This window comes from Amblyomma maculatum, chromosome 4 (assembly GCF_055883805.1).
Source record: "Amblyomma maculatum isolate TAMU_Amacu chromosome 4, ASM5588380v1, whole genome shotgun sequence".
Lineage (NCBI taxonomy): Eukaryota > Metazoa > Arthropoda > Arachnida > Ixodida > Ixodidae > Amblyomma > Amblyomma maculatum.
The window spans coordinates 75,461,873-75,487,159 of NC_139347.1; the positions used below are offsets into that span (position 1 = coordinate 75,461,873).

At 44.0% G+C, this 25,287-nt stretch overlaps 2 protein-coding genes across 2 annotated transcripts; both read left to right on the forward strand.

The window, feature by feature from the left end:
- The first annotated feature begins 8,692 nt into the window (after positions 1-8,692).
- Positions 8,693-12,301, forward strand: LOC146191437 (Fanconi anemia group E protein-like). Its single transcript, XM_084599946.1, has 8 exons — positions 8,693-9,145; positions 9,475-9,573; positions 10,305-10,448; positions 10,687-10,813; positions 10,921-10,996; positions 11,642-11,714; positions 11,794-11,916; positions 12,057-12,301. The coding sequence occupies exons 1-8, from the start codon at positions 8,804-8,806 to the stop codon at positions 12,156-12,158; spliced, it is 1,086 nt and encodes a 361-aa protein (XP_084456072.1). The 5' UTR covers positions 8,693-8,803; the 3' UTR covers positions 12,159-12,301.
- Positions 12,302-12,445: 144 nt separating this feature from the next.
- LOC146191438 (lysosomal aspartic protease-like) lies at positions 12,446-23,072 on the forward strand. The gene is made up of 9 exons (XM_084599947.1): positions 12,446-13,030; positions 13,483-13,621; positions 14,914-15,037; positions 15,425-15,558; positions 16,624-16,808; positions 18,821-18,943; positions 20,414-20,561; positions 21,538-21,636; positions 22,823-23,072. Exons 1-9 carry the CDS (start codon positions 12,960-12,962, stop codon positions 22,991-22,993), a joined length of 1,194 nt encoding a protein of 397 aa, XP_084456073.1. The 5' UTR covers positions 12,446-12,959; the 3' UTR covers positions 22,994-23,072.
- The last annotated feature ends 2,215 nt before the right edge of the window (positions 23,073-25,287 follow it).

Here is a 25,287-nt window from a genome sequence, read left to right on the forward strand (position 1 = left end):
AAAGCACGTGTGCAAGGAAAAGGTAATCCCTTCCACACCACGAGATCTTCACCCCTTTCACCCCGGTTCTCTTGGCAGTTCCCTTGTTAGAAATGTCCCACCTGCACCTACAGGTGGGAAGCACTGTAGAAACGGTGGCGGGTGCAATGACGACCTACAACAGATAAAAATTCTGTAGCGGGCTAGCCCCCACCGCAAGAGGCGGTGACCTAGCTGTCACAGCCCCATCGGGATATAAGAGTCGTCGTTCTCGGTAGTGAAGTGTTATGTCGTGATAGGTGTTATGTCGTGACAGAGCACGTTAAAGAACCCCATGTGGTTGAAATTTCCGAAGTCCTCCACTATGGCGTTTCTCATAGCCCGAGTTGCTTTGGGACGTTAAACCCCACAAACACAGACACACACGTCTTTCTCTCCCTCTTCTTATTCCTTTGTTTTCTCTTCTGTGGTTGTTGTTGTTCGAACCCGACCTCGGCGGCTGCGTTTCGATGGAGGCGAAACGAAGAGGCGTCCGTGTGCTGTGCGATGTCTGCGCACGTTAAAGATCCCCAGGTGGTCGAAATTACTCCGTAGCCCTCCACTACGGCTCCCCTTTCTCTCTTTCCACTTTCATTCCCACCTTCCTCCCTTCCCTTACGGCGCGGTTCAGGTGTCCACAGAAACAAGTGTGACAGATACTGTGCCTTTCCCTTCCAGTGAACCAATTAACAAATTGTTGTTGTGGCTGTAGGAAGAAAGAAAAGAAAATGCACGGGCCTGCTACTGGCTTTGTAGCTGAGCCACCTCCGCTGCCTCGTGCGCACAGGAGAGAAAAATAGACAAATAAAAAGAAGAGGGAGAGAAAGACTCGCGCCGCCCACCGCCACCGATGCGGTGGCGGGTGCAATGACAGCCTACAACACATAAAAATCAGTGGCTGGCTAGCCCCCGCCGCAAGCGGCGTTGACCTACCGTCCCAGCTCTGTAGGGCCAGGAACTGCCACCCTTCACCACCTCTACCAACCCTCCCCTTCTGTCCGCACGATGCAGCGGAGGTGGCTCAGCTACAGAGCCAGTAGCAGGCCCGTGCATTTTTCCTTCTTCCTACAGCCACAACAGCAACAACGCTGACATCGCACAGCACACGGACGCCACTTTCTTTCGCTTCAGTCAAGCCACGCACATTTCCGGTGTCCTGCACTACGGCGTCTCTCATAGCCTGAGTCGCTTTGGGACATTAAACCCCACAAATCAACCAACCAACCAAGATAATGTATGTATGTATGTATGTATGTATGTATGTATGTATGTATGTATGTATGTATGTATGTATGTATGTATGTATGTACGTATGTATATATGTATGTATGTATGTATGTATGTATGTATGTATGTATGTATGTATGTATGTATGTATGTATGTATGTATGTATGTATGTATGTATGTATGTATGCATGTATGTATGTATGTATGTATGTATGTATGTATGTATGTATGTATTTATGTATGTATGTATGTATGTATGTATGTATGTATGTATGTATGTAAACAGCTTATATAGCCACACTCAAATTTTTCATTAGGGAATAGTGTAATCGTTTTAAAAAATTTGAACTGATTTATTAGACTCAGTGCCATCCACTGATTTTCGTCTTTCGTAATGCTTCTGTGTCTTTAAAAGAATATGCCACTCAATTAGTTATTCTTCAAAAGATCGCACAAATCGTGAGTCCCGAAGGCAGGCTGTTGTGGGACACTGAGCATGGAGCATTGTCGGATAGCTCACGAACCTAGCTTAGCTTTTAGCTACAAGAAAAAGCGCTAACAAGTTGACATATATTAAGGCGAAAGCCTTATAGGCTCATGAGCGTCCGTCCGCGAGGGGTGTCACACTTCGCGAGATTCCGCGGGATACAGCGAGACTGTGACGGCGTCACCTGGTGACATCATCGGCCATAATCGGATGTGACGTCATGACGGAACATCCTGTAACGTATAATAACCGTAACTGACATCATTATGACATCACACTCAGTCATGACATCACGTCCGCTCATAACCGATGACATCACCAGGCAATTCACGCATATCGAAGTTGACCCCGCCGGGCGTCCGATCCAGCCGTCCGGGCTCCGCCTTTCATTTGGCGCTTCCTCGAACGCCTCACCACACAGCGTACAGAACCAGACGCAATAAAGCAGGAATCAGCGGCGTTTCTTGACTGTTCATGTTTCGAATAGCCGCAATCGACGCATGAAGGTGTTAAGCACCTGTCCACCCTCTCTTCGGGTCCGTCTTCCCGAATTTGCGGATAAACTTTGAGATTGCTCTGGGAGCCGACCACCGCCACATTAGGCCTAGGCCTAACCCTTCACTCCCCCGACTTCACGGCCCACCAACAGCGGCATGGTGCGCACTGAAGATGGGGCTACTGATACTGCATCAAGATGGGACCGGGCCATGGAGGCTCGACGTATGGCTCACCCCGATGTCCTCTCTGCCCAGCAAGCCCCCACGAGCTCGACTCATCAGCCCCCGGCCGGCACAGCCACACCAACGCAGCCTACGCAAGGCAAGTCTTCCACCGTTCTAAAGCGTCCGCCACCGTTGCCCAAGCTCCCGACACGAGACCTTAAAATCGTGTTCCGCCCCGGTGGAGGCCTCGACCTAAGTAAACACAACGGAGGCTATATACTGTCTCTAGTCACCAGCGCTCTGCAGCTACCGATAGACGTAGTGCGAACGCAAGACGCCATCCGAATCAACCCCAGGCACAATTCATTCACTATCAGCACGCCAGCCGAAGACCGTGCCCGCAGATATGTACAACTAGAATCTATAAAGATAATCGACCAAGTCTACCCAATGAAAACGTATATCGCTCCTCCGGACAACGCCATTCGAGGCATCCTTTATAATGCTATCTACGACCAGACATCGGAAGAAATTTTTACAGAGCTAAAAACGTTCAACCAAAGCCCCTCCTATCTCATCACCGATGCACGCCGACTCGGCCACACCAAATCAATTCTGGTCACCTTCATAAATACCAAATCAGTACCTAAACAGCTGCGCTTCTATGGAGCGGTCTACCACTGCCATCCATTCATCGCCAAAGCAGAAGCCTGCTTCAACTGCCGTCGTACGGGACATCGCAGCGACGTGTGCACGGCACCCAAAAAGGACTTATGCCAACGATGTGGGGAGACCCATGTACTGACCGACCCTCCAACGTGTCCACCCCAGTGCATTCTATGCGGCGGCCCCCATTTTACGGGCTCCCGCGATTGCTCGGAGCGATTCAACAGACCGGGCAACAAGAGACTGACACGCTCGACAGCTGGTGCAGACGCCGAGCAAACAACCCGGCAATCCCGAAGCAAGCACCGGACGAGTTCCACTAACCGCGTCCGCTCCAGGTCCGCCGCGTCCGCCGCTTCGACCAACGCCAGGAACCGCTCGCCATCTTTCCCGCCCCTGACCGACCAGCCTCCGCCGGAAAATAAGGTGAGCTGGGGCCCACGATCTTCCTCCCTTGTCCGAGAAAATAAGCAACTTAAAGAAAAGCTAGAAACTCAGGGCAAGCAAATTCAACGACAGAATGATCAAATAAAAAAACTCAATGATCATATTGAAAAGCTCACTCAGCAAATGCAAACGCTAATTCACAAGCTCTCCCCCGCAGAGGGAATGGAAACTTCTTCCACTCCCCTCCCAGGTCGTTCCACCCCACTTCCGCCTCCTCCTCCCACATGCAACAACACAGCATCTACTACTAAAACTCATACACCCGCCAAACGGAAGGCACCTCACCAAGACATTCCTACAGTGGTCGACTCCCAAAAGCCTGATCTGGTCGCCTCCATAGCTTTACTCGAAGAGAAGCTTGCGGAAAAAGTTGAATCTATGACCACCAGCACGAACGCATGGGCAGCTGGAGTAGACGCGCGGATAGCGATGCTCGAGCAGCAGATGCAGCAGCAACAGATCCAGATTCAAACTGCTCTAGAAAAGCTACTCTCTACCACAGTATCTCAAATGATCCCACCCGAATCTCAGCCCCAAGATGGCAGGACGTCGACAGGACATTAAGGTGTGGCAGTGGAACTGCAGAGGCTTTCGTTCCAAGCGTAGTAATCTGCAGCTCTACATTCAATCCCTTCCGGCCGATGAAACACCAGCGGTATAATCGCACTGCAGGAAACAAACTCCCCTGTAAAACTGCTCAATTACACTCCTCATACACCAACAAACTGTACTCAGTACAGAGTGGCGACGCTGGTTCACCGCAACTACACAGCAACTGATCACAACATGGACGTTGCAGATATCGACTTCCATTTGATAGAGCTGCTTCCCAAAGAGCGGAAAGGAACGAGTCTATTCATTCTGAATATCTACAGCTCCCCGAAAGGGAAAACTGCTCCTCTAATGGCGGCCATGAAAAAAGCCCTTCAAATCAGCGCTAACCAACCATTGATAGTTGCAGGAGACTTTAATGCCCGCCATATCACATGGGGATACAAAACGACTTGCAGTAAAGGCGCCCGACTCTGGACACTTCTCCAAAATGAGGGCATAACCCTTGTCAATGATACACAACAGTACACGCGCATCGGCAACAGTGTACAGAACAACACCACCCCCGATCTTACACTCACGAAAAACATAACACAATGCTATTCGACAAACACGCAAACCTCTCTTGGTAGCGATCACTATATAATTGAGACCTCTTTCTCACTATCCTCTATAACCCCCCGTGTAAAGAGGAAACTCAAAATCACCAACTGGGATCGCTTTCGCGATCTTCGTACCGCGGCCCCGAAGCAGATAGACCACCTTACAAATTGGCTGGCTAACCTCAACAAGGACGTGAACATGGCCACATCGGAAATGCCGTGCACACAAACCTCGGAGGTGATTGACAGCCGATTACTCCACATGTGGGAAGCTCACTCGAGCTTACAGAAGCGATGGCTTAAAAACAAACACAATCGCGCCCTGAAGCTACGCATCTCCGCTCTCATAAGGGAAATGGAGACGCACGCGGCACAGTTCAGTCACCAGCAATGGGGTCAAGTATGCGACCGCCTTGCTGGAAACCTAGGACTTAAGGACACGTGGCGGTTGCTACGATGCCTTCTTGAACCCGATCACGCCAAGAATGTACAGCAGAAAAATGTGACGCGTCTTATCCATGGCATAGACATGGACAACGACAACATTATTCAATCCTTAAAAGATACATACCTCACAACCACACCGAAGACACCCTTACCACAGTACCTTGGAACCCAAAACCATGAGCTAGACGAAGACATCACAAAATATGAAGTCAGAGCAGCCATGCTCCAACTCCGCACTACGTCTGCTCCAGGAGCCGATCAGGTCACGAACAAAACACTTAGAAACCTCGATGAAAACTCCATCCAGGCAATAACAGAACTCTTTAACAAGCACTGGCAAGAGGGAACACTTCCCTCAGAGTGGACGCACGCTCAGGTTACCTTTATACCTAAACCCGGCCAACCGCTCAGTCTTTCAAACCTTAGGCCCATTTCGCTAACTTCATGTCTTGGTAAACTTTGAACACGTTGTCTTGAATCGGCTACATACACACATGCAAACCCGCGACCTTTTTCCTCACACAATGCTGGGTTTCCGCAGCCACCTATGCACCCAAGATGTCATGCTACAGATATCAGAAGAAATTCTCCATCCCCGACACTGCAAACGCACAAGAGCATTGCTGGCTCTAGACTTGCAAAAGGCATTTGACAATGTCTATCACTCCTCTATATTGGATGCACTATCCACTCTGAATGTGGGAAACCGAACACATGCTTACATTTCAGCCTTTCTCCGGGATCGCACAGCAGAAATTCGGTTCGGTCCCCTAAAATCCCCCACTTTTACCCTCGGTAATAGAGGCACCCCGCAGGGATCAGTCCTTTCCCCTTTTTTATTTAACATCACACTCATCCCCATGGCTAAAAAGCTGTCACAGATTCCAAACCTCTCCCATTCTCTATATGCAGATGATATCACCCTGTGGACCACCACTGGGAATGTAGGTAGCATGGAAGAAACTCTTCAGGAGGGGGCAGACATGGTGTCAAGATGCGCAGCTTCAATAGGCCTTGCATGTTCCTCCACCAAATCCGAGCTCCTGATACTCCACCCAAGCCCGCGGAAACACCACCAACCCCCTATGCTCATCACCGTAGATGGTCAGCCAGTACCACAAGTTCACAAACTTCGAATACTAGGTATGTTCATACAAGACAACGGCCTTAACACGGATACACTCTCCAGACTGACTAACACAACACATCAGATCACCCGCCTAATCAAACGTATAGCCAACAAGCACTGTGGAATGCGCGAGCATGACCTCAGACGCTTAGTACAGGCATTTATTATAAGCCGCATTCTTTCCTCGATTCCGTATTTATATCTAACAAAAGCAGAGACAGACAAGGTGGATGCTCTCATCAGACACGCTTATAAGGCAGCTCTCGGCTTACCTAAGCGCACCCCAACCTATCGACTGTTAGGCATGGGAGTTCATAACACCCTCAGCGAACTGGTGGAAGCCCACCGCATCGCCCAACTAGGACGGCTCTCCACTACCCAAACTGGTCGCCACATTCTTTCCTTTCTCCAACTTAGACCGTTAGGTCCCCCTCCAGTAGAAACCTATGCAGTTCCAAAGACAGTCCGCGATCACCTCACTGTCCACCCACTTCCGAAAAACATGCATCCCCTTCATAACCAGGCCAGACGAAAAGCGAGAGCACGTGCCCTACACAGAGCACATGCGAACGAACCCGACACGGTCTACGTGGACGCCGCAGAATATCCACACCGCTCAGCTTATGCGATATGCGCGGTATCCAGCCGCTTCGAACACATCACATCAGCCTCTATCATTACCCGAACGTCCGTAGAAGCGGAAGAATCCGCTATAGCCATCGCGATAGTCTCTTCCACTGCCACCCTTATCCTCAGCGATTCTAAAACTGCCATACAAAAATTTCGCCCGAGGCCAGCTACATGCTGCCTCTCACAAAATCTTAACTACCAACGTTCAAACACCCCGACCCATAGACCTTGTCTGGGTACCAGCCCATTCGGGCAACCCCGGTAACGAAGCGGCCAATTCTGCTGCTCGAGCATACGTCGACCGAGCAACAGATACCGAGGACCTAGGCAGTGCCAGAGATCGGCTGATCACCAACAACGACATTACACTACACTACCGGTCTGAAAGACTTCACTACCCTCCCCACACCCCTCCTTAACTAAACCACAACAAATAACATGGAGACACCTTCAAGCCCGCACCTTTCCCTCCCCAGCACTGCTGGCACTCTTCTCCCCCTCTACTCATCAGTCCGAATGTTCCCTCTGCGAGGCCCCGAGAGCTACATTCGAACATATTATGTTCAGATGCCCGGAGTTTCAACCACCGGCCGAATGGCGCCTTACGGACAACGAGGCTTGGGAGATCGCGGTCTCCAGCTCAGAACCGGCTCCACAAAGGAGACTGGTCGACTGGGCTGAAGCGGTCGCCGTCAGGCACTGCCTGCTGGCCACCACCCGTGATCAGGAGCCGGCCCAGCCCTTGTAACGAGTATTTCGCGGCTCCACTAAATAAAGTTTTTCACCACCACCACCATCAAATAAAGGCTTTCGCCTCATCGCACTTGGCTCAAAGTGCCCTCTGGAATTTCTTTTGTGCTCTATATGTACACCTATGATAGGATCTGAAGCAACGTTACTAGAACAAACGAAAAGATCTGAAGAGTACTTTTTCACTTATCGAAATATTGGATACGATAACTCTTCGTCGAAGTCCAAAGCGCTTGCTGAAGATGTCGGAGTTGACGCCAACATCGAGGCACAGGTTCGCACTGTTATACCAGGACATGTGTCAGCACGGACATTTCCTATCATTATGCCTTAGGTGTGTAGCTGGATGACGCATTTACTGTCACTAACGTTGCAGGAGTTTGCCTCTCAACATTCCGGTTCGAACACGGAAGGGTCTCACGAACTATATAGTACGCACCGCTGGCGGCGATCTCCATTTTCGAGACAATACTCACGCCATAAGCTTAGCTACAAGATTAGCGCTGCTTCAGTAAACGCAGAAAGATAGTAAATTATTCATTCCCCATGACCGTGCTGTGGTTGCGCACCTGACACATTCAACACATGCAATTAATGGGGACTCGCGTTGCTAAGCGAGAGCTACAATGTCCCTTGACCACAAGGATGCAATGCATGGCAAGGATTCGCTCTAAAGTACAGGTATAGTTCGAAAGTAGTGCAATCAATTTTATTACTTATGCATTTATTTTATCGTCAAAGTATACAGTGCATTATAAAGAGGAATTGCAATTCGCACGCAATCATTGTTGCGTTCTTACTCGAAGAAAGGACACAAAGCATAGTTTGTACAGTACAATTTTTTTTTTTTTTTTACAACAGTACAGAAGAATTGATAATATAAAGTCTCTATCCACCTGGTGCGTTGAAATGAATGCTAAAAAATGCGCAAGTTTTATGCGGGGGGATTTGCGGAGTAGCCCGCGTAAAAACTGGGACAGCGCACATAAGTACACGCGCATATGAAACCGAAACCAGCGAGCCAGCGCTGAAGAAGTCGATCCAGGGTCGTTAACGAGTCCGGACGAGGTCAAAAGCCGATCGCTGCGCGCGAAAGTTGCATAGTCGGACTGATCGGACTCATCAAGCACTTTAATCAGTAGAGCTTGATAGTGGCGACGAAATTTTTGTTGTTGCTGAATAATAATGTTCCCACTCTACGGCCATGTTTATAGAGACTGTAAACGCGACTTGGTCTTGGAGCTGCTGCAAGAACTGAAGTCCAAAAGCAGAAAGGAGCAGCCTTCGTGTCCTGACGTACTCCTTGCCTCTCAAGCCCCCTGCTGTGTGCCGCTGTTTCAATTTTTTCCCCGTGATTCTGAACCGGAGCCATTTGGTGACATTCTAGACATGGAAACGTCGGAACCCGAAGAAGTCCAAGAGGAAATCTCAGCGAGCAATGCCAATGCACCGTACAGGCCAGAAAGGGACGAGCTTGAAGTGTGTGGTGCCCCAGATGATTTAACAGATCTTCCTGAAGAAATACAGGTAGTAACCGTGCACAATGCCTCGTTGTGGCAAAGCTGTGGTAACTGCTCTGAGATAACACTGAGATAACAGCGTTGCGTTGAGAAAGCGTGGGGGTACATGCGACCTCATGTTCATTCCGATATTATTTTGTTTGTGTAGAACTAATATTTGGCCTAATTGGTTCATGATTCATGAAAGAATACGGCGCGAAGGACGAGGTAAATAGATATCCTAGTCCTGTCGTTTGTGTATCTATTTTGTCCTCGTCCTTTGCGCGTATTCTTTCGTGAATTTTGTTCGCGTTTTCGCTGTCGCGAGTGCTTCTTCTGCATTTGTCGATTTTGCAGGTAAACATTTCGAAGATAAAGGAAGCTCTACATTCTTGCGATGAAACAACTATTCATACAGCTGACCTGCGTTTCATGGTTTCTGCAAGGCCAGAAACGGTATGCAGCAATGAGCGCGTTGAGCGTTTTTATTTTATTATAATTTTTTTTTTTTGTGATTGTAATTGCTTCATTGCCACGGATTTACTTTTTTTTTTTTTTTTTTTTTTTACGGTTTTGTGCCGCGTAAGCACATTGTGCTTGTATGCAGCGCTGCAGCGAGCAACATACATAAGTGTTTCTTCACATGGACAAATAAAAATAAATAACGAAGTTTCTACATATTATATTCATATTCAAATTAAACTGCATACAACAATACACTCGTATTCAACAATATGGCATTAAACAGCTATGTACAAATAGTAAAGGCCCGTGTGCTGTGCGTTGTCAGTGCACGTTAAAGAACCGCAGGTGGTCGAAATTTCTGGAGTCCTCCACTACGGCGTCTTTCATAGCCTAAGTTGCTTTGGGACATTAAACCCCTCAAACCAACCAACCAACCAACAAATAGTAATACACAAGTTCTGAGTTTCTCACCTTTTCTTTTTACAGACATCGGACAAAATTTGCAAAAGCGGGAAGTACACCAATACAAAGAGAAATAAAACATAAATTTGAAGCAGTGACATCAACTTTGTCAGGAAAAAAGTTCATGACATGTAAAATACAACCGTTTCTTAGTGTTTGCTGCACACTTGCAACCAAACTGAAGCATAAGTTTCCATGAGGCAGTTTGCATTATCATTCTTCGATGTTCTCGCTGATGTTCCTTCTGATTATTTTTACAGGTCGCTGCAGTTTGCGATGAGCTCGAGACGGACAGTATCGCTGACTCGAAGACGCTGCTGCTTCTTCGTTCGTTTGCTGATCTTAAGTTGGAGATCAGCCTCATTAACGGTGTTGTTTTCGTGAAATCTGCTCTATTGCCCAAGGTACATAGAAGACTTGCTCTTTCTTGTGCTACAGTGGAAATACACATGTGCCTATCACATCCCAGTTCCAATCATAGGGTGTAATGTTCCTTCAAAGAAGGTGCAACATAGCATTGTGTGTATATTTTAGTTGCTGTTTTGACTTTGGAATTTTCTTTGAAACAATGCACAAACAAAATTATGTTTACAGGTTACAAAATCTGTTTTCTGAGTCAGTTTTGCATGGTTTCTTTCTTAGGTCACAAATTTGGAAGAAGGCACCACAGCCCGTTCACTCATTGATTCCATCATAGCCTTTGCACAGGATTTGCCACATGTGACAATTGAAGGCCTTCTAGTCCCATTGATCTCTACAGAGAGCATAGGTTAGTTGATAGAAAATTTATCGCATATGCTTTTATTTATACTCTTGTAGAGAGTGTCTTGAGCCGTTTACTTAAGATTTGTTTGGTTTCTTTGTATTCCTTACTAGGAAGGGCACAAGGAGAACTTGTGCAAGCACTCATCAAAGAAGGGATTCCTAAGGACTATTCAGCTGTTTGCTTGAGGCATAGTATTAACTTTTCATGCTATTTTTTCATTTTTATTTGTAGTGATACTGTAACCTGCTACAAAGTTTGGAGCTGAATGCATTTAGTGGGACCCCTTAATACTGCAGATGACAAGAAGGCAACATGAACGTTGTGTTACACACAATCTATTCCAAAAGTTTGGACTGCATAATGATTAACTTTTCCCTATGTGGGGGGAACTAAATGATGACTGTAACTGAAAAAGGAGATACCCCAAAAAACTGAGTACCCTAAGATCATGTAACTGCATGATTCTATCATGCCTTAAGTCATTTACAGGTCTTTACAAGCTCCACTGCTTGATATTCATTGGTTTATTAACACTGTACATTCATTAGTTTACGAACACTGTGGGCCACTTAAGGCTGAGCAATGACATGCTGCCCTGACTTTACTGAGCATATTATACAATTAAATACATTTTCATGCAATTGAGTGCTTAAATTTGGTACTTGGCATACCTGTTCTATTGTGCTTTCTTTCTTTTTTGCATGCTGTATTATTTATGAATAATTGTCTGAAAGATATGACCCCACAAACCAGCCAAGCAAGCTTTTGTCATAGTGATGAAAATAGCATTGATTGCTTGACTGAAGTGCGAACTTTGATGTGACTATGCAGGCGAGTACTTCAAGAATCAAGAGTATGTGCTGAGACGCTTGTTACCTTTGTCCATACTATAATTGCGAAAAGGGTAAGGACTTTCTTTTCCGCAGGTAATTTTTTTTTTCTTGCGCCATAAAATAATTTTTTTTTGTTCTTTTTTTCCACAGGGCCCCTTAGAAAGTGTTCTTGCAGAGCTAGTCAATTGGCTTACACTTGTAAAGGATGAAAGGAGTGGTGACAGTAAATTTTCAAAGTTGCTGATGGATTTTGTCAGCTTTTATGGACAGCAGGTAAGACCCTTTTAAGTTATTGCTGTACCCTATCTCACATTGCACAGTTCCTACAAAAACCATACGCGGTGTGCATAAGCAAATCACCACTAAAGGCCATTTTATTATTCACCTTCACCCTTCCCCACAACGCCTACCAGATGTCACCTGCCTATTTGGAGAGCATCCTAAAAGTAGTCGATGCCAACAGGACTTTGCTCAAGAAGCCAATCCAGAGCATGCTAAAAAAATTCATTGGATGACCAATTTCTTCACAGACATGTTCCTTGGATGCAAGCCTGGTATGAGTGTTATTTTATTACGTGCAATCAAGCATTATCATGGAGCAATTTTTCGCTGTGTAAATTTGAATTTAATAAAATTTATTGTGTTCATATTTTATTTCTAAGAAGTGCACTGCTGCTTGTATCTGGTTTCTTGCTCGATTTTGCTGAACCCAGGCTCCAAGTTCGTGTGGTCGAATCCCGCGCGGAAGCCACATTTGGGTGGAGGAATGCGGGCATGCCTGCGCGTTGGTAGCCCATTTCAAATAACCCCAGTTGCTCGAGCCCAGTCTGCATCGTAGACCTGCATATTTAGAACATTGAAACCACACCCATGCTGGTTCCTTTGTCTCCCTAATTTTTCTTATTCCCTTCTGTTTTCCTCAACGGGTATTCCCTTGCTACATAATTCATTATAGTTTGTGAATGAAACAGAACGCCAACCGTGCACAAACGACGAAAGCCTTTTCGAGCATTGCTTGCCGGCGCGGCTGCTGCTGGCATGTGCGGGCGCGATCACGATGTAGCCGCCGCCGCTGCTGCAGTGCGAGTGTCCGCATGCATGATTTTTCGGGCCCAGTGAGCCACATAAACGGAACCAGGCCGCGCCGATAAGAGGGGAGCGAGCGATGCTCCGGGGAGGTCAAGTTCGAACGGAACCTGCTGCTGAGGGGCGGCCAGCCGCCGCCGCATTTGCCTGCTGGGCGAGCACGCGGTCGCGGCGAAGCGCGTGGATGCGGCGCGCATTCTTCTCTCTTCTGCTGCTCCGCGTCGCGCAGGATGGGCGGATCGCTCCGCGTTTCCACTCTCATCCTGCTGGCCCTGGTCGCCTCGGCGGCGGCCCTCATCAGGTACGTCATGCCGCCGCAATGCTGAGGCACTTCGCATATCGTGGCCGCGCACTGTCTATGAAATTAATGCCCGCGAAATTATCCGGACGACATGGAGAGCATTAATGGCGAGAGTTCCTTTTTTCTTTTTTTTTTTTTTTTTTTTAAAGGCCTGCACGAAATCTGTAAATCTTACTACTGTCATTACCGGTTCGCCGCCATTACCAACTCGTAAACCGCGCTGGAAAGCAACAGTACTCGCGGAGCTGGACTTACTTTCCATTGACAAATGCTCAGTAACAGGCCTTGGCGTTAAAAAAAAAAAAAATCAAGCTTCGCCTAGCTCCCCCTTCCCTTTTCCTTGTAATTTAAGCAATTTAAGTACTGTATTTTGCATGCGGACCTCCCTTTTGTGATAAGTTTGCTTTTATTTGTTTTCAGTTTGCGTTTATTCTTTGTTTTATTATTTGCAGCATTCCATTGCACCGCTTCAAATCTGTAAGACAGACCTTGGGCGAAGTAGACACTGAGGTGGTTGTGGCCCAACCGAAATACTACAATGATGACAGCACTCAGCTGCCCATTCCTGAGCCCCTCTCAAACTACCTTGACGTGAGTATGCTCGTTGCTGATGTGTATAAATTTTTGCCCCAAGTGCATGCGGTCTCGCTCGTAATTTTGAACTACAGAGCATGGACTTATTTCAAGGACAGTGAATGCAGCATTGAATGAATATGGCGCATGCCAGCCTTGTTCTCGTTACAAGGGGTTGTATAGCTGGTGCATACAGAGGTTTTTCACATATTACGACCTCACATCTTGCATATGACATTCTTACGCCTTGTGAATAGCTATTTTTCTCAACAGTATCAAAAGAAGGTTTTATAAGCAGTTGAGTAACCACACTGACAAAGACTGGAAGCATGTGTACTCCTATAATAGGTCATTTGCTTTATGTTTTTCAAAACTTTCTGACATAATGCTAACATTGTATTCAACCCTCTGGCAATTGGTTGCTAATTCGCATGATTGCATGTTTTCTCTTTCATATTTCCAGCTGACATTAACGTGAGTACACACTTCTGCCTGTTTATTTATGCTGACATTTTAACTTTTATTTGGGTTTTGACATGCTTGATGATGATGATGATGATAATAATAATAATAATAATAATAATAATAATAATAATAATAATAATAATAATAATAATTAATAATTGGTTCACAGGAAGAGAAAGGTGCAGTATAGCTGTCACACTTGTTTCTGTGGACACCGGCATAAGGGAAGGAAGGAAGGTGGGAGTGAAAGTGGAAAGAGAGAAAAAGGAGCCATAGTGGAGGGCTACAGAGTAATTTCGACCACCTGGGAATCTTTAACCTGTGCTGACATCGCACAGCACACGGACGCCTCTTTGCTGCATCAAAACGCAGCCGCTGCGGTTGGATCGAATCCGGGTACTCCGGCTTGATAAATTCTGTAATTATATTTTTAGGCTTCAGTTTATCACAACTCTGGATTAACAACCAAACAACCTTGCTGTGCCACTAAAGTACTGATGCTAACCTAGCTTTTTTATTTGAAAAAAGTTTTTTAGATTGTGTGTGCTGCAAATCTAGTTCAAGTTTGGTTGGTTTGGTTTGTGGGGTTTAACATCCCAAAGCGGCTCAGGCTATGGGAGACGCAAGTGTCGAAACACCTATTCATTTTGTGTAGCTTTGTGGCTTTGTCATTAAAAGTGAGATAAAGAAAAGGTGATCTGAAAGAAGTATACTAAAATAAGCAAAAAAAAAAAAAACATAATTACCCTAAGCTATTGATGTCCTGGCTATCAGAACATAGTTTTGTGAGAGAAACTGATATTGTTTCATGCTACAATATATTTCTGGTTGTTCCACAATTTTAGGCTCAATATTATGGACCAATCAGCATAGGAGTACCGCCACAACCATTCCGGGTTGTTTTTGACACAGGGTCATCAAATCTATGGGTTCCGTCAAGGCGATGCAAGTGGACCAATATTGCATGCTGTGAGTTTTTATGCAGTGCTCCTTCTGTCATATTTAAATATTTCCCAGACTTTTGAGCTTTCACATATGCTGACCTATAATGTTTGATTTCTGTATTTTTCAATACGGCAATATTTAGTCTGTATTCATAATATCACTCTGCAGGAAGTTTCATAAAAGAGAAGGAACCAAGCTTGCACTATTGACTGTAATAAGTTGTATAAAATATTCTTAACGCATGCCTGCCCATATTTGTTTGCAGTGGGAAGCATAATATTTTAGATGCACAGTGTAATATATACCATTAATCGTGCTGCAAGTTTGGCATCTTTTGAGAACACAGATGTGATATGCTGTTTCAAATTGACGTGAATTTGATTTTTTCCTACTTTCTTCATTTCCTTGCAGTACTCCACAAGAAGTATGATCACACAAAGTCAAGATCATACCGTAAAAATGGAACCGCTATATCCCTGCGCTATGGGACTGGCAGCATGACTGGCTTTCTTAGTGTTGACACTGTTTCACTAGCAGGCATTGAAGTGAGTGTTCTCAAATTACATTACCTTTCTTTTCTGCAATGATTAGTGCTTATACTAATTGTGAAATGTGCCCTGCCATGGTAGTGCAGTGGTTAGGGCGCTCGAATAATGTGCCCAAGGGCATGCGATTGAATCGCGGCTGCGGTGGCTGGTTTTCAATGGAGGCGAAAAGCTAGGCGCCCGTGTGCTGTGCGATGTCAGTGCATGCTATGAACACCCCAGGTGGTCGAAATTTCTGGAGCCCTCCACTACGGCGTCTCTCATAGCCATAGTTGCTGTGGGATGTTAAACCCCACAAACATTCCTAATTGTGCAATGTAGAGGTGAACAATGCTCAAATGGATAGCTCTAGTTTTGTGTGCTCATAGGGGAGTTTATCATTACTTCATGAACTTAGAAAACTGACTAAAGGAAATTCGCATCATTTTGCGTGCCTTTAGCAATTCCATATTTTTCATAAAAAATGCTTATTTTATATTTGCTGTATTTACCTATAATTCATTCTGTTCACATATTGCTTTACCCGGCATGTATAAACGGCAGCTGTGAGGTAACATGATTTGATGTCTCATAATGTCATGCAAGAACTCTGATGTAATTACCCCTTGTTCATTCTTTTTGTGATTCCAACTTTTGCAGGCTTGCATAAGACTTGGTATGAACAGAAACAAAGAAAGTGCTCACCATACAGTAGATTTCGTTTACCTCACTTGACCTCAAATCATTTGTTATGTCACAATCATGGCACAACAGAAAAAATTTGGGTTAGAAATTTATTGCTTGTTGGTAAGACCCAAATGACTGTTTATGCTTTCTAACGCACTACACAATATTCCAAGGAAAGAATGTACAGCTAAGGTTTGGTGCCTCTCTGTGAATCTTAACCAGAGGGCAGAAACTCAGCATACAATTTTATGACTTTAGTTGCTAACAAACTAGGCAGTAATAGTCTGCTTATTTGATCTGCCTTGCAGACTTTGGCTACCATTTTAACAAGATGTTAACAATGTTTTTGAGTTTGCATGCAGCTGGAAGCTGATCTGTATTCTCGCATAACTGACGCAGGTTCAAAACCAGACTTTTGCTGAAGCTGTCACTGAGCCAGGTTTGACATTTGTAGCAGCCAAGTTTGATGGCATCCTTGGTCTTGGCTTCAAAAGCATCGCTGCATCTGGTGCAAATACTGTTTTTGACAACATGGTCTTGCAAGGCCTCGTACCTGAACCTGTTTTTTCATTCTTTCTCAATCGGTAAGCTACCTTTCTCCAAATTACTTGCACCTACGTGAAGATGATTGGTATAAACATTCGTCTGCCTGTGTTTTGGAAACTGTTTGGTTTGAGCCTTGGAGAATGGTTTTATGGTCCTCTACACGAGTCCCTTCTTCATATTTATGGAGCAATTTTGATTAAATTGTTGAAACGGCTAGTGTAGACAAATAATTTCTGCAGTCATTGTCAAGAGGCATATACGTTTTAATTTGTTGCTCTCGCTTTTGACACAATAAGAATGCTTAATCTGCTGCACTTGGACTTGATTAAGTCCACATGATTTTTGTGTCTTGCTATTATCACGACACACTTGATGTGGGACCCCTTACATTGTATTGATAGGTTACCACATGAGAACTTGGCTTTTACCATAAGAGCCAAGATCGCTTTGCAATTTCATGAAAGCTGCTCATGAAAGATAGACATGACATGAAAGGTGCACAGTCACTCCCATACTCCTCATACACAGTTGTTAGCATACAAAGGCTGAAGCTGTTTATTGCATCAGCACACTGAATAATAAAGTGCACAAAAAACAATGAGAACATGTAAAACTCTGTTAGAGAGAACGCGAAAGAATTTGAATTCTTTGTATTCGTCAGCCATTACCTGACACCCTTCAGTGGTTGAAGTAGGGTGCCAAATTGCAAAATGTGGAGCTGTTGACAAGAGCAGGCAACTTGACCAATACTTTTGAGATGAGAATTGCACTCATTAGGATTCTTGGATCCAATGTCAGACAGGCTACTCTTAGGCCACAAAGGCACGCTCATATGGCTTGGTTATGTCAGATGGGCTTTTGCATGATGTGTTAGGTTACAAGTGCATACTAATTAGTGTGTGCAGCCTGAAATCGAAAGACTAGTACTACCACACCTAATATGCATTTCGCCTAACCACGCTGAATCAACCATCATTTTTTTTTATGTGTTATATGAACTTTTCTTTGTAAGGGAGGATAAATAACTTTATTAAGTCCCTGGAACCACAACATTTCTTGGGATTCATACCAATAATGACTTGAATACTGTGCCTTAAGGCCTGGAATTTCACTCACTGTTCTTTTTCTTTTTCCGCCAGATTTTTCCTTCGGTTTTCTCATTTTCCTCCTGATGAGCTAGACTACTCAAACATGCTTACTACATGTGCACACATATTGCAATACCACAAACTAACATTGAAGGTATCTTCCTCTGGTTAAAGGCATCAGCAAAAAAAAAAAAAAAAAGCGCTCTGCGCAGGCATCTACAAACATGGGCCTTTAATCATTCTTTTCGGTTCAAAAAAGAATGCGAATTCTGCAAGGAGCAGGTGGACCTATAACATTTGAGGTTTTGAGGTGGGCTTGCAAGAAAATCTGGAGATCAGACTAATAGCTCAGCCAAGGACTTAGCTCTATCAGGCTCAAGCCTTAAGGATCTGGAGAAGCTCCTCGTGAGAGAATGGGCTGCAGTAACAGCCAGTGAGTCTCATACTAGGGATCTTTGCCGTATCATTGCTTCTCCCAAACTGTCAAGTAAAACATAATTAATGATGCATGCTTGCATACTTTCATTAGCTACTTTTATTAGATAAATTCTCCGCTGCAAAGTAATTCCCTCAGGAAAATGCTGCGTTTTTTATGCATAGAGATCTGAAACTGACTTTTGTAGTACCAGATATCTTGTACCTTCTGTAACAGTTAAGTATGTTAGGTTTATTGATACATGAGCAACTAAGGCAAGGATCAGCCGGGTGCTGGGTTAAAACTGTGCTGCCTCTTTTTCTCAAAGACGTGCATTGTTCCTGAGGAATGCGTAGCAGCTTATTTTAAACATTTGCACTTCATTTTAATGGCAGTGCCTGCTTAGTTGTACTGGGTACAAGCCATCACTATGTTTTTCTTGTTCGAAGCACCTGAGGTGCATTTTGGCTGTTTCAAATGCCTTTTGTGGACCGAGTTTCTTTCCAGTAGTGAGTACAACTGTTCCTGTTTTGTACACGCATTCCAGAAACGGCAACTCTTCTACTGGTGGTGAAATTACATTCGGCGGTGTGGACAAGCGCTTTTACAAAGGCGCTATTGACTATGTTCCTGTCACAAAGAAAGGCTACTGGCAGTTTGCAATTGATGGGTATGTCATAGCCTTCTGTTGCATTTTGGTCAAACTGTTATGCAGAAAAAGAGTTGCATATGGTTACTGCCACTCTGTTGATTAAATATTCTTGTCAGAGGTATTCAAAAGTTGTACTGTATTAATGTGACAACACTAAAAGAGCCCTGTTCTGCAGAAAATCCCCATCACTGTCATCATTGCCACCATGTGAGTGAGAACCACAAGCATGCTTCAGGCATATGGTAGTTGGCAGGTGATATGAACAGGCAATGATTGATTGATTGATGAGTTGTGTGACGTTGCGAGGCCACATGATGTGGCCAAGTTGATAGGATATGGGAATAGAACCTGGGACCCTTGGATTCCAAGTAAGACATGTTGTTCATAGGCCACGCAGGCTTGCTCCTATGGCTTGGCTTTCGAGAGGGCCTTTATATCTATGCAGGGTGGTATTTCGTGTCATATGGTATCCTATGACTGTATGCTAACGAGTATGTGCCAGAATATAAAGGCACATGTTAAGGAATCAGTGATAAATAGCGAATAGCAGAGTACATGTACATAAATGAGGACTCTTTCACATCATGCCGTTAAATGCAGAGATTAAGTTTCGCCTCAAATTTTACACGAGGCTGAAACTCCCTCCAACGAAGGGAGACTTCAGCAGCTGTGAGAATAAGCTGGCGACTCCTGTGCATGTATAAAGTAGGCCAGCTAGAAGTGGAATGCTGTCAGTGCAGTGCATGTCATCATTTGACCCCTTGTGCCTGCTTGATGCTCTAGATGTGAGAACTGCTTGTTGAACAGAATGTTTTAATACTTGCACAGCTTGTGTTTGCTGTTTGCAGGCTGTTGCAAACTTGGTTCTCTGTCCTGTGCAGGGGAGTATGAGGGTGGGTGCAGAACTTCGGATTAGTCAGGGTGAAGACTTAGTGACATTTGCAGTATGAGGCCTTGTGTTGTCATATTGGAAAGGCACACTTTTGGCAGAAAACTAGCACATTTGCTGCAAATTGCACATACTATTAAAGGTGATGTGAAGCTTTTCTTGAGCCTTGAAGGATTATTACCTTTTTGTAGGCGTGGCAATACGAAAACAATCCCGAGTGGAATTCTCAACTCTGTCTCATCTACTCAGCATTTATTACACAATGGCCTTCTTGACTGCATACGGAGCTACCTGTCATTAGGCAGTCGATAACTATATGAGGAGTTGAAGCGTCATCTCTTGCACTGTAGATTTTTGTAGCTTTTATAGTTACTTTTTTCCCGTGTTTTTTGTTTGTTTTTTGCCTATGTTCTGTAATTTTGTTTACGCCTGTCTTTATGCCATGAACGTTTTGTGAAACTGTTTTGAAGCTGAGCTTGCAGTATTTAGGGCTTAACTCAGTGGCTCTTATATATTAATGCTGCCGATGTAAAAATATGTCTTTTTGCTACGTTACCTAGGCTGAGTTCAACAAGTATGTTTTCTTCCTCATATTCCAGGATCTCTGTGGAGAACAGCTCTCTGACCTTTTGTACAAATGGCTGTCAAGCTATAGCGGACACGGGCACCTCACTGATGGCTGGTCCCTCGTTAGAAGTAATGAAACTGCAAAAAATTATTGGCGCCTACCCTTTCTCACATGGCCAAGTATGGACACCTTCTTGCTCACTTGAAAATGAATTTTGGGAAAACTCTGAAGCGAAGGAGGGCACTGTTTTGGTCTCTGCTTGAGGACAGGTGGCAAACCGTTGTTGCTAGCTTGCATATGCTGCCATGGATAGGAGGGAACTTGCATACCAAAGCAGCTAATTCTCGCATATAAAAGCATATATGGCTCGTGCTTGGCACAGAAAACTGCAAGTAAGCTGCATGTGAGATACGAGATGTACACGGCAGTAAACTTAACATTCTGGAGTCACTTATTTTTCCTGCCTCACGCAAAATGTGCAGGATACAAGAGGGGGGTGTAATAGAACTTGTAAAGGAATTGCTACAAAAACAAAAACAAAAAAAAAGATTTAAAGTCAAGACAACTGGCTGCTGATGTTGTAGAGCTGTAATCTTCTGTTTCATGCTCTTAGTATGCATTCTTTACACTTACAAATGATTGGCAAAAGTTGCACTTTAATAAGTACAGTTCTAACTTCATCTTTATTGGATTATGGTGATCATCACAGCAAGAAAAATGTTCCAAACTGTCTTCTAGAGAAAGAAACGATCAGTTGCAAGAACTAATCAAGAAAAATTGAATTAGTTTACCATGTAATTGTAGGCAAGGGCAGCACTCAAGATGGCATGAGTATGAATTAGATAAACTAGCCAAGCTAATTGCACTTATGCATGTGATGCAAGCTAATTTGGCCTTCTAAACAATTGTTCTGTCTTGCTTTTAAATTTTGCTATTCACTCTGCAATAGAAAGAAAGAAAAAAACTCTTCTAAACCTTGACTAGATTGTGTTCCTGCGTTTTGTCCAAGCTGCATCCTGTTTGGTATTTATTGTGAATATTTGATTTCTTTAACCGGTATAGTTTTGTCTAAGATGTGTATTTTGTATGGGTTAGAATTTTAACGTATTAGTAATTATTGCAGTCGCACCTCCTGTGTGCTTAATTCTTTTTCAGTACACAGTGAAGTGTGAAGATGTGCCTAAGCTTCCAGCCGTTAAGTTCCAGATAGGAAATCATACATACACGTTGACAGGAAATGACTATGTTCTAAAGGTGAGTTTCATTTCTAGGTGTATATTTATGTAGCATCGTAACAGAAATACAGTGATATATGGCGGTTAATAGTAAGAACCGCAATATGTATTGCCATAAAATATAAGCTAAACATAGTATGTTATTGCTCACCACCACCTGTAAGTTTGCTATAGTGTGTTTAGTTTAACAGTATGCACCTGCTGCGATGAAGCGTACTTGTTTTTGGTAAAAGCAGTTACATATTACACATGGGACATAAAGAAGCTGAATACTGCAGCTTGATGTTGATTCAATTTTTTGATCAGATTCGTCTTCACAAGTTTTTCTACCCGAGACTTTTTGCATTTGAGAACGTTGGAAAGGTAAATTTTTCGTGAAGCAGCTAATTGACGGTCTTTAGCACTGGTGTTTGGCTGCATTTCTCTTAGGAATTCTGAGAGCTAAAAGAACAATATCCAGAATCTTGCCCCTGGCTGTCACACTGTGTGACTGCTAACAAACGAATACAGATACCAGTGCGGACAAAAGTATACGGAGCACCCTATTCCCTTCTAAAATTTTTCACGCTTTGCATCATTGAAACTGGAAGTAATAGTATATGCTGATCGATAGTAGAAGCTAGCGCCCTTTGACTTTGACAGATATTGTTTTCTTATCTTCGATGCAGAAGGCGTAATTTTAATTTCAACAAATATGCGTGCTTCGTATACTCATGTCCACACCTGTACATATTAGTTTTTGCTGAGGTGAGCAGCTGGCGTACTAGCTTGTTTTGGGTGCAATTCACTACACCTTGAGAAAGTTTCTGCAGTGGACCATATTTGTACTGACTCTCACTTCTGATGAGTGGAATTATTTAATTCACTTGCCACAGTTGATGTCATAGCTAGGCTGTTATATCCTCCTCTTTGTTCATTGTTTTGATTACAGGTAGGCTATTATGTACCACATGAATAAATTTGAAGTTTAGTTCTTTACTGAACAGTGTCGGTGATCACACTGTCATAGACGTGTTAGACTGGGGCTTCACTAGGCGTCTCACTCCTGTGCATGAACCTGATGTCATTTGTGTGCAAAGAGGCTGTGGCTTTTAGCGGATTATGTTGCCTCACATAAATAAAAAGTATTGTTATTTCTTATGTAAAAGCAGCACTTAAGATTTAATTTTTTTTTTTTTTTTTTTTTCTGCTCTGTGATATTTCAGATTAAGCAGTTTCGTCGCAGTTTGTGTCTTTCTGGGTTTGTGGGACTGGACATACCAGCCCCACAAGGACCATTGTGGATTTTTGGCGACGTCTTCATTGGCCGCTACTACACCGTCTTCGACTATGGTGCTGAACGTGTTGGCTTTGCTGAAGCAGCTGAAGTTCACTGACTCCTTATGTTTGCTTCTTGTCCACCCCACCAAGCTTTTTCTTTTCTTGTTGCTCGTTGCTTGGGCATTAAACTTTACTGAATGAATGAAAAGAAGTGTATTACAACTCTGTTTCTTTTTGGTTATACAATATGTTCTATTATTCATTGTGCACTGTTTTTGTAAAGTCCTAAAAGTCTGCTTAGCTACAAACACCGTTATGTTGTCACCAACAAATGTGGGATTTATTTAGCGAGCCATTTACTTGGATGGCTCATGCAGAACAGCAGTGTGTGCCAGAGACGATGGTAACCCTAGCCCACGTGGCAATTCACACTGTTCAGCTGCATGATGGTGCTGGCAGAATTTCAGCACTGCCACATTACCATTGACCCCCCCCCCCCTTTTTTTCAAGAGGTATTTACTCGATACTGCATATAAGGAGAAAGTAATGGGAAGGCATTACTGATGAAATAGCATGAGTAGTATATTTGACACCTGATCTGAACTACAGCAAGGGTCTAAAGGGCATGATATGGCTTCAATTGCCGCGTGTACTACTTCGGAGATCAGCTGCCTAGGGGAGTGGATAGCGCTATGTAACAGCACTTCAAAGTTTACCTTCTTTTGATGATGTAGCGGCTCGTATGTGCCAACGTAATAATGAATCATTTCAGGGCGTCCCCGCAAATGTTTCGGGCTATGCTTTCCCAGACTTATTTGCGATCCTGTAAATCAAATCCTCATGGGAGTAGTTGCACAGTTGAGCATCGTTTTCTTGCTGGTGCCACATTCGCCATCTAGTGAGTTGTCTTCTACACCATGGATGGACTGGCCAGCCCATGTGACAGTGAGCATGACCCATAGGCAGCTTTGTGTCCAACGTGGGCAGGGAATGAACTGCATCGTTTCTTGCAGTGCAGTATCACATACAAACTTCCTGTAAGGAAATATATTTAGTCCCAGTCCCCGTAATTAGCATCCACATACATAAACATCTGGTTGGTAATGGTCTTGTTATGCCACTTGGTGATTTCATTCATTTGAGGATGGTGAGCAGTTGTTTTCCTGTAGCCATTGAGTTGCAGTACCTCCCACAGAAGTGCCGATGCAAATGCAGTTCCTCTGCCAGTTAATATGATCATGTGACACCATAATAAAGCAAAATGTTACAAATGAAAATTGTGCAATTTCGGCTGTGATGGCACGACAAAGGGCCTTCATCTAGTAGTAGTGGTTGAAATAACGGCAACAATAATATACTGATTGCATATTGAGAACAAGTCTTGTATATAGTTTTAGGTGTGCAGTTTCTGACAGTTGCTGCCAGTCATACAGCCAGTAATACTCAAGTTCTGATGCATTGTACATTGCTATGCATTTTAACTGTTCTGAGGCTAGGTCAATAAAAGGTAATCTAAGAATTTTCTGGATCTGAGTTGCAAAAACTGCATTGCACCATTATGTAACTTTATGCAGCTTGTGTTAGCAGTTTTCCACACGTGGTAACTTTAAAAATATTCGCTTGGGTACCTAAATAATACCTTGCGATCATTGTCACATTTGTGCGAGTGAACTTGGAACAAAAAGAACAACAGCAGCTGCAGGAGCAAGAGTAGTCCAGATGAATTGAGTAACAAAAATCTAATGTGTTAAATTTTTCTACTTCGCAGCTTTAATTGTGAGAATATTGCAGAGTGGGTGGCACATTACGGATGCAAGCATGCCATAGTAAATGAAACATGAACGTTATATGATAAAAATTTCGTTTTGCCCATACTGTAGTCTGCTCTACCCATGGATTGCAGCCGGTGAAACAACTCCGGCAAACTTTTATTTGCCAATCAGACTGTGTCAGAATCTTCTGATTTTACTTGCTAATGTCAGATACATAACTAAGACAGGCAAAGCTTAAGGTATAAGTCCATGACATGCGTGGTCAGTGCCTCCTCTAATTTTTTTAAATAGAGAAGGTGCTGGCATGGTAAAATTAATCATAGCTAGCATGCAGACCACTTCTGTACCAAATATCTCAGCGGGAGTCATATATCACACCTTGAGCTCATGAAGTTGTTGTGATGTCATATATACAATTTGCCTTTTTCACAAGGCTGCACAGCGCATGCACGCCTCTCCCCTGGTTGAAAACAAACCTCTAACCTCAGCTGCGCATGCGCAGTTCTTGGCTTCCGTGATCGGCGCAGCAGTAGCTAATCTTAAGGGCCATGAGTAGTTAATATTTGACAGGCGTATGCGATAGATGGCGGTAGCTGTAAATTAAACGACGACCAAATAGCACAGATAGCAGCAGACAT